Genomic DNA, 12,179 nt, shown 5'->3' on the forward strand with positions numbered 1-12,179 from the left:
GGTACATCAGGTGAGGTACATCAGTCATCAGGTGAGGTACATCATGTGAGGTACATCATGTGAGGTACATCAGTCATCAGGTGAGGTACATCAGGTGAGGTACATCAGGTGAGGTACATCAGGTGAGGTACATCAGTCATCAGGTGAGGTACATCAGGTGAGGTACATCAGTCATCAGGTGTGTTTACACTGCAGTGCAGTTCTGCCTGTGGCTGACCACTGCAGGATCACTTAAAATGTAAGTATGCTTTAGTGTGGGTTCACTGTTAGTATATGTTCACTGTTAGTTCACTCTTAGTGTGGGTTTAATGTTAGTTCACTGTTAGTATGGGTTCATCACTGTTAGTATATGTTCACTGTTAGTTCACTCTTAGTGTGGGTTTACTGTTCGTTCACTGTTAGTATGGGTTCATCACTGTTAGTATGGGTTCACTGTTAGTATGGGTTCACTGTTAGTATGGGTTCACTGTTAGTTCACTCTTAGTGTGGGTTTAATGTTAGTTCACTCTTAGTGTAGGTTTACTGTTAGTTCACTCTTAGTATGGATTCATCACTGTTAGTATGGGTTCACTATTAGTATGGGTTCACTATTAGTGTGGGTTTACTGTTAGTTCACTGTTAGTATGGGTTCACTGTTAGTATGGGTTCATCACTGTTAGTATGGGTTCACTGTTAGTTCACTCTTAGTATAGGTTCATCACTGTTAGTATGAGTTCACTGTTAGTATGGGTTCATCACTGTTAGTATGGGTTCACTGTTAATTCACTCTTAGTGTAGGTTTACTGTTAGTTCACTGTTAGTATGGAGGACAAGACACATCGGCAATTTGGAACAAAGCCACAAAACCAGTAAGTGTATGAAGGTAAAAGCTCATGGTGCAGCAGTGTGTCAGACCAAACAGAAAACGTGCTTACACCCACCTATAACACAGCACACTTTCACCATCCCCAACACACACACAGGGTCATTTAGCTTGAAGGGGGGGATGATCCATCGGTTTACTTACAGGGGAGGCTGTGATATGGAAACATTACCCTGCAGGTTTAGTATAAGCTGCGTGAAACTTCTGTGTCCAACAGCACAGATGCTGTACTGAAAAATAAGAAAACAGACACTGCAGAGTACCGTGTACCATGGTGTTCAGCAGCCCCAACTTTAATTACTAAGAGCTGACACTGACAACTTCTGGGTTATCACAAAAACGAGCAGTAAAGATGCGTTGCTAACATCAGTCGACTCGTCTAGCCGGACAGCACAATGTGGACTTGATTTAAAAGTCTCATTAGGTAAAGTCTCATTAGGTAAAGTCTCATTGGAAAGCGGAACTTTCAGTAGTTTTTCCGCCGCTGCTTCCCCGGCCATCTCACATATCCACGCAGCACCGATTCCTCAGCGACCGTAAAAGGTTTTAACCTTCGTGCAACATGTCAGCTGGCTCTCAGGACACATTTGGACTGCGACCTGATGGAAACGGTGGTTTTATTTAGGAGTAGCTATCAGTCGTCTGTCTCGTCTCGAGATGCCGCTTTAGTTTTGAAGGTTTTAGTGCTTCGTTTGAAAGAGTCACTCCACACACTGGGCTTTTGGGTTCACATCACCCCCTTCCCCCTGTGCACACCCATTTTTTATGTAGTCTAGTCACTTTTCTGGTGTCGTTTCAAAACCTTCTCCATCTCGTTAGCTAGCTAGTTAACTGGACAAAAAAGGGTGCCGTGGCCTCCAACAGGTGACGTTTAATTGTAATTACTTCGGGGCTTTTTTCTTAGTGTACTTTTATATTAATGATTATAATTTGAACATTATTAATCTATCAATTTTACTCGTTCTAAATTTAACATTTTAAGGTGTACTTTTATGATTTAAAGTGCTCACTACAGACTATTAAATACATACATACATACATACATACTTGCATACTTACTTTCTTTCTTTCTTTCTTTCTTTATTTATTTATTGATCCCAGAGGGAAATTCCTGAAATTTAGCTCCCTCTTGAGGATGAGCTACCGGTTGAGACACCCTGCATATCACAGCTCTGAACACACTGGGCTGTCGGTCATTGTCTGTATGCATAAGCACACTATTGTAGAAATGGACACATGTAAGTAAAGCACTTAAGCCAAGACTGGGTCCAGTGTGACATCTCTGCTGGGGGCAGGTAGGTGTGTGTGTGTGTGTGTGTGTGTGTGTGTGTGTGTGTGTGTGTATGTGTTAAAGGTGCAGGAGTTCGTTCATAATTTATCAGTCATTTTCTGGGTTAGAAATCAACATGATTAGAGGGTGAATGAGCCAATCAATAGACCCCAAGATCCTGTTTAAGAAAGATGCACCCGATACCATCTTACGGCTGAACCGTCTGTGATGATCCGTCCTTGGAAATCTTAATCTTAATTTCGCATCCTTTCTTATCTCTCTCTCTCTCACACACACACACAAATACGCACACACTGGCACACACAGCGACACGCAAACACACAGTGGTGCAGTGATACCTGCTGATTTCAGCTAGAAAATGCTTTTAGTACAAAATGTCAGTTTTTGATGGAGAGAATACAAAGGTAATTGCTGATTGAGACCTAAAGTGTGTGTGTGTGTGTGTGTGTGTGTGTGTGTGAGTGTGTGAGAGAGAGAGTGGGAACAAGGATACATGCCTCTCAAAAAAATGACCAAGTACAGCAAAAATATTTTTCTAATCCGTCAGTCTCACTTGAGAAAAAGCAAAGACATGCAAAGGTCGGAAAGGCAGAAGAAAAAATGTCTCCACACAGAAAATGACAAAACGGAGAAATCTGCAGATGCAGAGTCAGGATGGGAGTGCAGTCTGAGGTAGCAGCTCTAGACGTGTGATGTCAGCAGGAGCAACTCCTGGTGTCCTCCGTGTTTCAGCAACTTGGCCTTCACACCCTCAGCAAAGAGTGAGTCTCTCTGTGAAGTAATTTCGTGACATTTTTGCCCTAGACTTTGTCTCCACCACTGGGATGAAGGTCCTCTCACTCTCAAACGTTCAGTCTGCGCCCACATCCCAGGATTACTGGCTGGACATGTTTCTCAGGCAGTGGTGGAATGACCCTCGGCGTGTGTGTAGGGAATACCCAGAGGCCCCTGGATCTGTCTGTGCTGAACTCCATTTGGAAGCCACACCCAGTGAGAAACTTCCACCAGGTCACCACAAACAAGCTTCTGAGAATCTTCCAGAATGGAAACGTGGTGTACAGCATCAGGTGAGGAGTGTTCGGGATCTACCTGGCTTATCTGAACCAGTTAGGACAGGTAGACCTGCCACAGTGATCTCTTTATTCTCACCTGTCTCTGTCTCCCTAAGACTGACTCTGATTCTCCTGCCCAATGAACCTGAAGAACGTCCCCGTGGATGTCCAGATCTGCCCCAGTTAGATATCCTTCATATTAAAGTACTAAAGAATATTATTTCGATGTGTGACTCTGTCTCTGCCTGTCTCTGTCTCTGCTTCTGTCTCTCTCTGTTTCTGTCTGTCTCTTCTGCTGTTGGCTGCACTATGAATGATCTGATATTTCAGTGGTGATCAAGCTGCAGTTTCCTGTGCAGGTTGATAAATATCATTCTGCCCCAGTTTGTTTTGAGGCAGGATAAAGACCTACGATACTGCACCAAACACTACAACACACACACACACACACACACACACACACACACACACACACTACACGCGCACTCACCATCTCTCTCACACACACACTACAACACACACACACACACACACACACTACAACACGCACGCACGCACGCACACACACACACTACAACACACACACACTACAACACGCACGCACGCACACACACACGCACCTGGGTGTGGTCCAGGTAGGGTGTGGTCTGAGAGAGGGAGGGGTGGGTCCAGGTAGGGTGTGGTCTGAGAGAGGGAGGGGGGTGGTCCAGGTAGGGTGTGGTCTCATAGAGGGAGGGGTGTGGTCAGGTAGGGTGTGGTCTCAGAGAGGGAGGGGTAGTCCAGGTAGGGTGTGGTCTCAGAGAGGGAGGGGTGTGGTTAGGTAGGGTGTGGTCTCAGAGAGGGAGAGGTGTGGTCCAGGTAGGGTGTGGTCTGAGAGAGGGAGGGGGGTGGTCCAGGTAGGGTGTGGTCTGAGAGAGGGAGGGGGGTGGTCCAGGTAGGGTGTGGTCTAAAAGAGGGAGGGGTGTGGTCCAGGTAGGGTGTGGTCTGAGAGAGGGAGGGGTGTGGTCCAGGTAGGGTGTGGTCTCAGAGGGGGAGTGGTGGTCCAGGTAGGGTGTGGTCTCAGAGGGGGAGGGGTGGTCCAGGTAGGGTGTGGTCTCAGAGAGGGATGCGATCAGTTTTCTCCTCCACACACAGACACGCCCACAAGCAATGGGCAGCGCAAAAAAATTGCTTAAACAAACCAATGTATGTGTGTGTGTACACACACAGCCACTGCAGTACCTGCACGCAGGAACACGCACACGTGTGTGTGTGTGTGTGTCCAGATCTCCTGAGGTGTTTCTGTAGAGGAATGTGACTCAGCAGTTTCTTCTTGGCTGATTATGGACTGGACACACGTTTCTATGGAAACGGGGTCATGGTTGCTGGCATTCTGGCTGTGGCCTTTATGAGCTCCGTCGTCATGGTGTCCTCACGTGATCTACCACACAGTCTCTTCATGTGATCTACCACACACACAGTCTCCTGTTCCCAGTCCACTTCCTATATACATACCTTGGAAAACAGGTAGTATAGTGCTTGTAGATAATACATAACACAAGACAGTCAAGCCTGTTGTGTACCATGTTTCTAGAATCATCCTGTAGTGTCCTGGACACTGATGCAGGACACTAACCTTGCGGTTCACAATCAGATCTTTCTGTAAATGGGGCAGCCTACTGCAACCATGGCTGCACCAGCCTGCATGTCCCCTAGGGGGCAGCGATGTTCCACTGTTTCTTCCTGAGAACACTGCATGTCTACAGGCCAAAATGACGTCAGTCCCCACAAGCCTGCAGGCCAGAACAGCCTCAGATAGTCTATATAAAAAGACTTAATATAGACTTGCTCTGAATCAAAAGATCTGACTCGGAGCAAGTCTAGACTAGAAATGGCCTTTACTCTCAAGTCACACACACAATAAGCAACTAAAGACTAATCAGTGGGTAATCCTGTCTAATCAAAGTAAAACAGTTACAGCAGTTTACAGGATGCTTCTCTACGGTTGTCCACGGCTGGTCCACTCGTCCTGACCCAGTGGGACAGCGTCTGCTCCAAAGTCAATCCAGTCACCCAATTTTCAGGATAGCTGTCTACATGCGCTAGATTCAGCATTGTTGGAGGTCTGTGCACAGTATTGAGGTCGCACTCCCTGCCGTAAAGCTTAGTAAACCCTCAACATGCCCTGTGGTCCATTTCTTTAGTTGGGCATTACAGCCCCGTTCTGTGGACGCACCACCTTCTCCATAAGTGTATTAATGTCATTTTTACAGTAGTTGCCTATAAATTACTTTTGGGTTCAGTTGCAACATTTCTACACAGTGAGCCTCACTCAGGAGCTTGACCCCCCCCCCCCCCCCCCATCTATGAGTCATGAGGCCATCAGACCTACAGCTCACACCGCTGTCTTAACTCAATTACTGCAGTTTCAATATTTTATTGTTGTGCAGTTGTCAGCTACAATTTCCAGGCATGAATCAGGATTTTGTTAGTAGTGCAGCAAAAGGATGAGGGAACCATCCTGTGGTCAAACACACAGCGACAAGCACCCTGCAATCGTTTGAGATCTGAACACACCGATGCTTTTGGGAAAAGGTTCAGGCCCCTGAACACTGGAGTCTGAGCACTGTGCTCGATCTGCCCGGTCTAGTCTAGAGCTTCAGTCCCCGCTGCACTTCTGTAACCTGACGGTGCAGCGAAACGCTTCACGTGCACAGCTTCTTAAAGCCCCAGAGAAGTGTTGACGTGTGGAATGAACACAATAGATCACGTGTTTACACAACAACCTTTATTGACAGGTGGTACTGCAGACGTTCACACCTTAGAACTGGATAACCTGGCCCTGCAAAACAGAGAAGAGACACGCGTTCAACACAGAACTGATGGAGGACAATGATGCTACATAACCCAAATATCATAAGACACCTGAACACACCTGGATAGGTTTGTTTAGTTTTAGACAGTTAGCAGTCATTAGTTAATATATAAGACACCCAGATAAGTTTTGTTTATTTACGTAGTAGACTAGTGCTAGCGTAGTAGCCCCAATTAGCAAATTGCAAACAAGCAAACCACCATCGACATTTTAAGTTAACTGCATTTTACTTGCACACATCACTCATGTAACAACAATTGTGGCAAGTTAAAGACTGACCATGATAGAACCTTTAATTACCCCAGCATGTGACCTTTTATCTGGTTTAAATAGTTTAAAAAAAGGGTTTGTTTATCTAGTTTTTATATTGTATTATTTCTTAACATGTTATATTCACGGGCTGTATAAATACCTTGCGCTATGTTCTTTTAACTGATTGTATCCTATGTACAGCACTAGCACGACCATGGCTGTTTATATAAAGTGCTATATAAATAAAGCTGAGGTGAGTTAGTATCTAACAGATGTTCATCCCCCAATATCACCACCACCTTAAGATCGTTTTACACAGAGACATATCACTCTTGTCTTCCACACCGGTTGTGTTCTATATGGTTTGAGCACACAATCACACCCTTGTTAATGATATTTAAATAGTGTTCAGATGTGGATTTAATGCTAAAATAGTTTAAATGTCATTCTAAGACAGTTTACATTTTTTGATAATTCTCAACGGTTTTGGCCATATGAGACTCAGATAATACGCACAAGTGGCTGATAATGGTGGATGGTAGGTACAATAGGAGCTACCAAGGTAGTAAATAAAATAGTTATTTTCCATCTCCTAAGTCCTTAAGCTCATCCTGGTCTTGACTTTAGGCTGGAGTCTTAAGACTCGTGACCTGACTTGGTCCCACATGACCAGACCAGCCATGGCGAGATGTTCCACACGCAGCACAATTTTAGTTCTGACTCCAGTTCATCGTTATTAGACAATCTTCTCATTCTTCTAGGAAAATACCCAGAAGACAGGCGGACACAGAGCAGGTGCACCACCCGCCACTGGACTCCGCAGGACAGACACTACAGGCCCAGGGTGGTGCTGGACTCCGCAAGACAGACACTACAGGCCCAGGGTGGTGCTGGACTCCGCAAGACAGACACTACAGGCCCAGGGTGGTGCTGGACTCCGCAAGACAGACACTACAGGCTCAGGGTGGTGCTGGACTCCGCAAGACAGACACTACAGGCCCAGGGTGGTGCTGCGTCAGTGCTCCAGCACTTACAGGGACAGTCATGACTCCACACGGCAGCTGTTTGGCAACATGTCTGAAGGACCCCGCTGCCTCCTACAAACTAAGCCTCACCCAGACACGCCACCGGGAACCTGGAACTTGCGCTCCACACACACGTGACTCCCTGAACACCTGTGCTACACACAACACCTGGGCACTGTGGGCGTGGCCGTACCTTTCTCTTCTTGTCTCCTCCCAGCTCGAAGTGCTTGCACCTCTTGATGGCCAACATCCTCTTGGAGCGGCAGCTGGGCTCCACACACTCCAGCCTCAGCACGATCTTCTTCGTGGTTTTAGCCTGACATGAGGACACACACCAAATCACGTCACTAGTCACACAAAGTCTTCACAAACAATGCAAATAACACCAACACCCAATTAATCCCCTCTAATTTGACTGGTCAAAACACACCTCATTTTTACATAGCTTAAACAGAACCTAAATGATCACTGGTTGTATCTCATTTTCCCAGTATTACCTTTTTCCTGAATATGGGCTTCGTCTGGCCGCCGTAGCCACTCTGCTTTCTGTCGTAACGCCTCTTACCTGAAAACAAATCTGAATTTATACATCGTACTTCCTACATGCAGTTGCCTTATTGTCACTTGATTTGCACCCCAATCTGTAGTGAGGACACACTAGTGATCAGTAGTAGACACACACACACACACACACACACACACACACTAGTGATCACTAGGGGTCTGTAGTACACACACACACACACACTAGTGATCTGTAGTAGACACGCACACACACACTAGTGATCACTAGAGGTCTGTAGTACACACACACACACACTAGTGATCACTAGAGGTCTGTAGTACACACACACACACGATCACTAGAGGTCTGTAGTACACACACACACGATCACTAGAGGTCTGTAGTACACACACACACGATCACTAGAGGTCTGTAGTACACACACACACACGATCACTAGAGGTCTGTAGTACACACACACACGATCACTAGAGGTCTGTAGTACACACACACACGATCACTAGAGGTCTGCAGTACACACACACACACTAGTGATCACTAGAGGTCTGTAGTACACACACTAGTGATCACTAGAGGTCTGTAGTACACACACTAGTGATCACTAGAGGTCTGTAGTACACACACACACTAGTGATCACTAGAGGTCTGTAGTACACACACACACTAGTGATCACTAGAGGTCTGTAGTACATACACACACACTAGTGATCACTAGAGGTCTGTAGTACATACACACACACTAGTGATCACTAGAGGTCTGTAGTACATACACACACACTAGTGATCACTAGAGGTCTGTAGTACATACACACACACTAGTGATCACTAGGGATCTGTAGTAGACACACACACACACTAGTGATCACTAGGGATCTGTAGTAGACACACACACACACTAGTGATCACTACAGGTGTGTAGTAGACCCCCAGCCCGGGGGCCGCTGGGTCCAGTGCCGTGTTCGTGCTCTCACCCTGGGCGTACAGCGAGTCCTTCCCCTTCTTGTACTGGGTCACTTTGTGTGGTTGATGTTTCTTGCATTTTTTGCAGTAGGTCCTGCGGGTTTTCGGTACGTTCACCTGCAAAACACCGACCGAGTTCTTAACCACCCGGCATGACCGCTGTACAGGTTCCGTCTAAACACCCAAACACACCACCGTCCACACCTGCCCCAACACTACACGCGCGTGCGGGTCTTTCTCCCGGCACAACCCTCGCGCTTCCCGGCCAGACTGACCCGACGGCGTCATTGCGATTAAAATGCTTAACATCACACATTTCATTCAAATACACGGTGGACAATGGAGAGGAGTTGTCATAGCATCACATTAATTCAACCGTTAAGAACCAGAGTCTGAATATTAACAGGATTAGATCAGATTTAGATGGAAAGTTCTCTCAACGGTTTACGTACCATGGCTGCCCTCGTAGCGCAGGAGCAAAGAGGAAGTACAACCTCCGCGCGGGGGATTAATGCCGGGTCACGCCGCACAATGTTGCCATCTAGTGGTCAAATTATCTAACATAATTTAACGTTTCATCATGTACAACACGTGTCATTCTACAGTTTTATTTTACAAATATAAAGTGGCAGAATGCGAAACAACTAAACTTTAAACAATTTACACTAAATATTTTTATTTACCGTTTCAACGTTTTATCAAGTTTTATTAATCACACAAGGAAAATAATTACATAATAATTGCATTATAATTTTGAGTTATGGTATAAAAAACATGCCGATCCTTGGTCCTGTCACAGAATTAAACAGAAGTTTCCTGCTCGTCGTTTGGTCCTTTAATAATAAACACTGAGGTACTGAAGTATTGACTTTCACATAATGTAAAAAAAAATTTAGAATCACCAATACAAAGTTTTATTTTAAGGACTGATAAGCATATCTGGAGTTTAACATGATCTTCTCTGGAAGGCGAATATATTATGTCGAACTTCTTTTGGCTATTAGTCAGATGTATGAAATTCTTATATATATATATATATATATATATATATATATATATATATATATATATATATATATATGGCTGGACTGTGGTTCACATCCTGCTATTCCTCAGTTTGTGTCATGGACAGGAGGTCACAGTGTCAGAATGTCAGATGAGCTCCATCAAATTCTCTCCATCAAATATGTAAATGTCCTCAGTACTGGGACAGTTGACTTTACTTGTCAAGAAGGGGATCTGGGTGTTGCTCTCAATAAAGCTGGAGTCTCGTTCCCAAAAATCAAGATTTAGGGAAAGTGCGTTCACTGAAAACAAAGCAGCACTAGTCCCTAAAGAGGCAGGGTTAACCCTAACCTTAACGTGACCCTGCTAGGATTGAAGGGTCCCTGAAGCCTGTTGGGGATGAACTATACGACTTTTCAGCACTATGGTTTAAATATATTTGTGGTACACCCGTTTTTATATTTAAACAGTGAGTGTTCGTTTGAGTGTTTACTTTGATGGAGATGTCACGTGATCTTACAGCAGCTGTTCTGGACCTCGCGGATTTTTATATAAACTATATAAGCCATTCAAAATGTGCTGGGGATAAAAGCAACTATTTCAGACAACCGAAAATGACGCATACTAATAAAATACCATTAACCTCTGTACAGTCAAGCATATTTATTTATTTATTTATTTGTTTATATGTTTTTTGCTGCAACTAACTGGTTAGTGCTGAAAAAGCCAATAAAATTACGCACACCAGCACTCATAATTTCAACAAATACACTCGTGTGAACTATCACTTGAAATTAAGCATAGCATTTTGTGTACGTTAAAACATCAGCAAATAATTAGACAGAATTATTAATCAGTCCCACCAGGATTTCGCGGGCCTTTTTTGTGATTGCTGCGGGCTAAAATGTTTGATGTTGCGGGTGTTTTTCAAAAAAATTGCGATGGAAGTTGCGGTGTGTTTTTGCTTTTTTGTGAGTATATTACAATAGGGAGTAAATGTTGTATGGTTTCCTCTATTTAGTAGTCCATTTTAATTATCTATTTACCTATTTATTCAGGGTTGCCAACTTTTCAAGATCGCTTGAAGTGAGATTTGAACCTGGAGGGAGTGGCGAACATTAATTGTTGACGGGGGGGCGGGGTTAGCGAACATAAGTTGTTACCGGGCGGCCTGTAAAATGGACACAAATTAAGTATTATATCGAGATCGATCGCCAGTGGTTGGCGCCAGAGCGAACTAGTAACTCATAGATATGGATCAGAGATAAATAAACTTCATCTCTGACTTTAAACTTTATCTCAGTCCAAAGTTTAAACTTATAAACTTTATCTCAGACCCTCGCCGCTTGCGTGCGCTGCAGTGACTTCGCGGGCTACCGTTGCATTGTGGGGAATGTAGTGTTTGTGCGTGCAAAACACCATCGGGCAGCTGTGGCTTGCGGGCCGGTTCTAATAGTAATTAAATATCATCCAGGGGGCCATAGATAATCAATTCGCGGGTCTGATCTGGACAGTTTATCCCCGCTTTCATGTAGTGTACCGGGATACTGCTTTTCCCGACGATCTTTTTGCCGTTATTTTCGTCGCTCATGCTGCTTTCAGTCTGCTCCTCTTGAACGTATATACGGAGGTAAGGCGGGAGTTTGTCGACGTCACATCAAGACGACATCAGTGATTGGTCAAATTTGCGGGAAAGTTGCGGTGATTGGCTAAAGTTGCAACACCGCCCTGAATTCGCGGGATTTGCTTGAAGTTGCGTTGAAGTTGCAAATCGCAACATCGCGACTTTCTGGAGGGTCTGATTAATATAACGCGTTTTTGTATTATCGGTAGACCCGTAAAAGTCCGGCGACACCGCCATCACGTCAACAAGTGAAGTCGCGTGAAAATGACGACGGAGGGAGGACACGTTCCGGTGTAGATCTTTTTATTTTTATTTTATTTTATCTTATTTTATTTTTAAGAATAACAGGTAAATACACACCGCTCGTAAAGGTAGGAGAAAAAAACGTCAAGAAAAAAAGGGGATGGGGTCAAGAAAAAAAAACAACAAGAAAAGGAGCAGATAACTAAAACAAAAGAAATTTTGAAACATCAAGAGCCAGTTTTTTTGCATACTCAGACCTTACACATTTTAATGAGGAGAAGTACAGCTTAAAATCAACTAGCCGGCAAAGCATGGGACTGAGCGTCTCCATTTACAGCAGTGTATGTGGTATTTGGCAAGCAAGAAAACAACATTTTTCAGATTTTTTGTGAAATAATGCAACCCATGGTTAAGATTAAAGTCCGGTATATTCTCAAGTTTTAAAGACAGCCAATTCTTCATGTCACTCCAAAAAATTTAGTGAT

At 44.4% G+C, this 12,179-nt stretch overlaps 1 protein-coding gene and 1 long non-coding RNA gene across 2 annotated transcripts; one reads left to right on the plus strand and one right to left on the minus strand.

Annotated features, from left to right (window-relative positions):
• LOC143492656 (uncharacterized) lies at positions 1-7,642 on the plus strand. The gene is made up of 5 exons (XR_013125303.1): positions 1-31; positions 158-848; positions 1,964-2,157; positions 2,958-3,220; positions 7,073-7,642. It is a non-coding gene; the product is annotated as an uncharacterized LOC143492656 (long non-coding RNA).
• Positions 5,958-9,373, minus strand: rpl36a (ribosomal protein L36A). The gene is made up of 5 exons (XM_076991060.1): positions 9,275-9,373; positions 8,834-8,939; positions 7,834-7,901; positions 7,530-7,652; positions 5,958-6,026 (listed from the first exon to the last, which is right to left on the minus strand). The coding sequence occupies exons 1-5, from the start codon at positions 9,275-9,277 to the stop codon at positions 6,006-6,008; spliced, it is 321 nt and encodes a 106-aa protein (XP_076847175.1). The 5' UTR covers positions 9,278-9,373; the 3' UTR covers positions 5,958-6,005.
• Between the last annotated feature and the right edge of the window lie 2,806 nt (positions 9,374-12,179).

Source organism: Brachyhypopomus gauderio, unplaced genomic scaffold (assembly GCF_052324685.1).
Source record: "Brachyhypopomus gauderio isolate BG-103 unplaced genomic scaffold, BGAUD_0.2 sc80, whole genome shotgun sequence".
Classification (NCBI taxonomy): Eukaryota; Metazoa; Chordata; class Actinopteri; order Gymnotiformes; family Hypopomidae; genus Brachyhypopomus; species Brachyhypopomus gauderio.

Coding starts and splice junctions, on each gene's coding strand:
- rpl36a (XM_076991060.1), bottom strand. Junction 7,653..7,833: donor AGCCCATATTCAGGAAAAAG/GTAATACTGGGA, acceptor TCCTCATGTCAG/GCTAAAACCACGAAGAAGAT. Junction 6,027..7,529: donor GAGGAGACAAGAAGAGAAAG/GTACGGCCACGC, acceptor TCTGTTTTGCAG/GGCCAGGTTATCCAGTTCTA.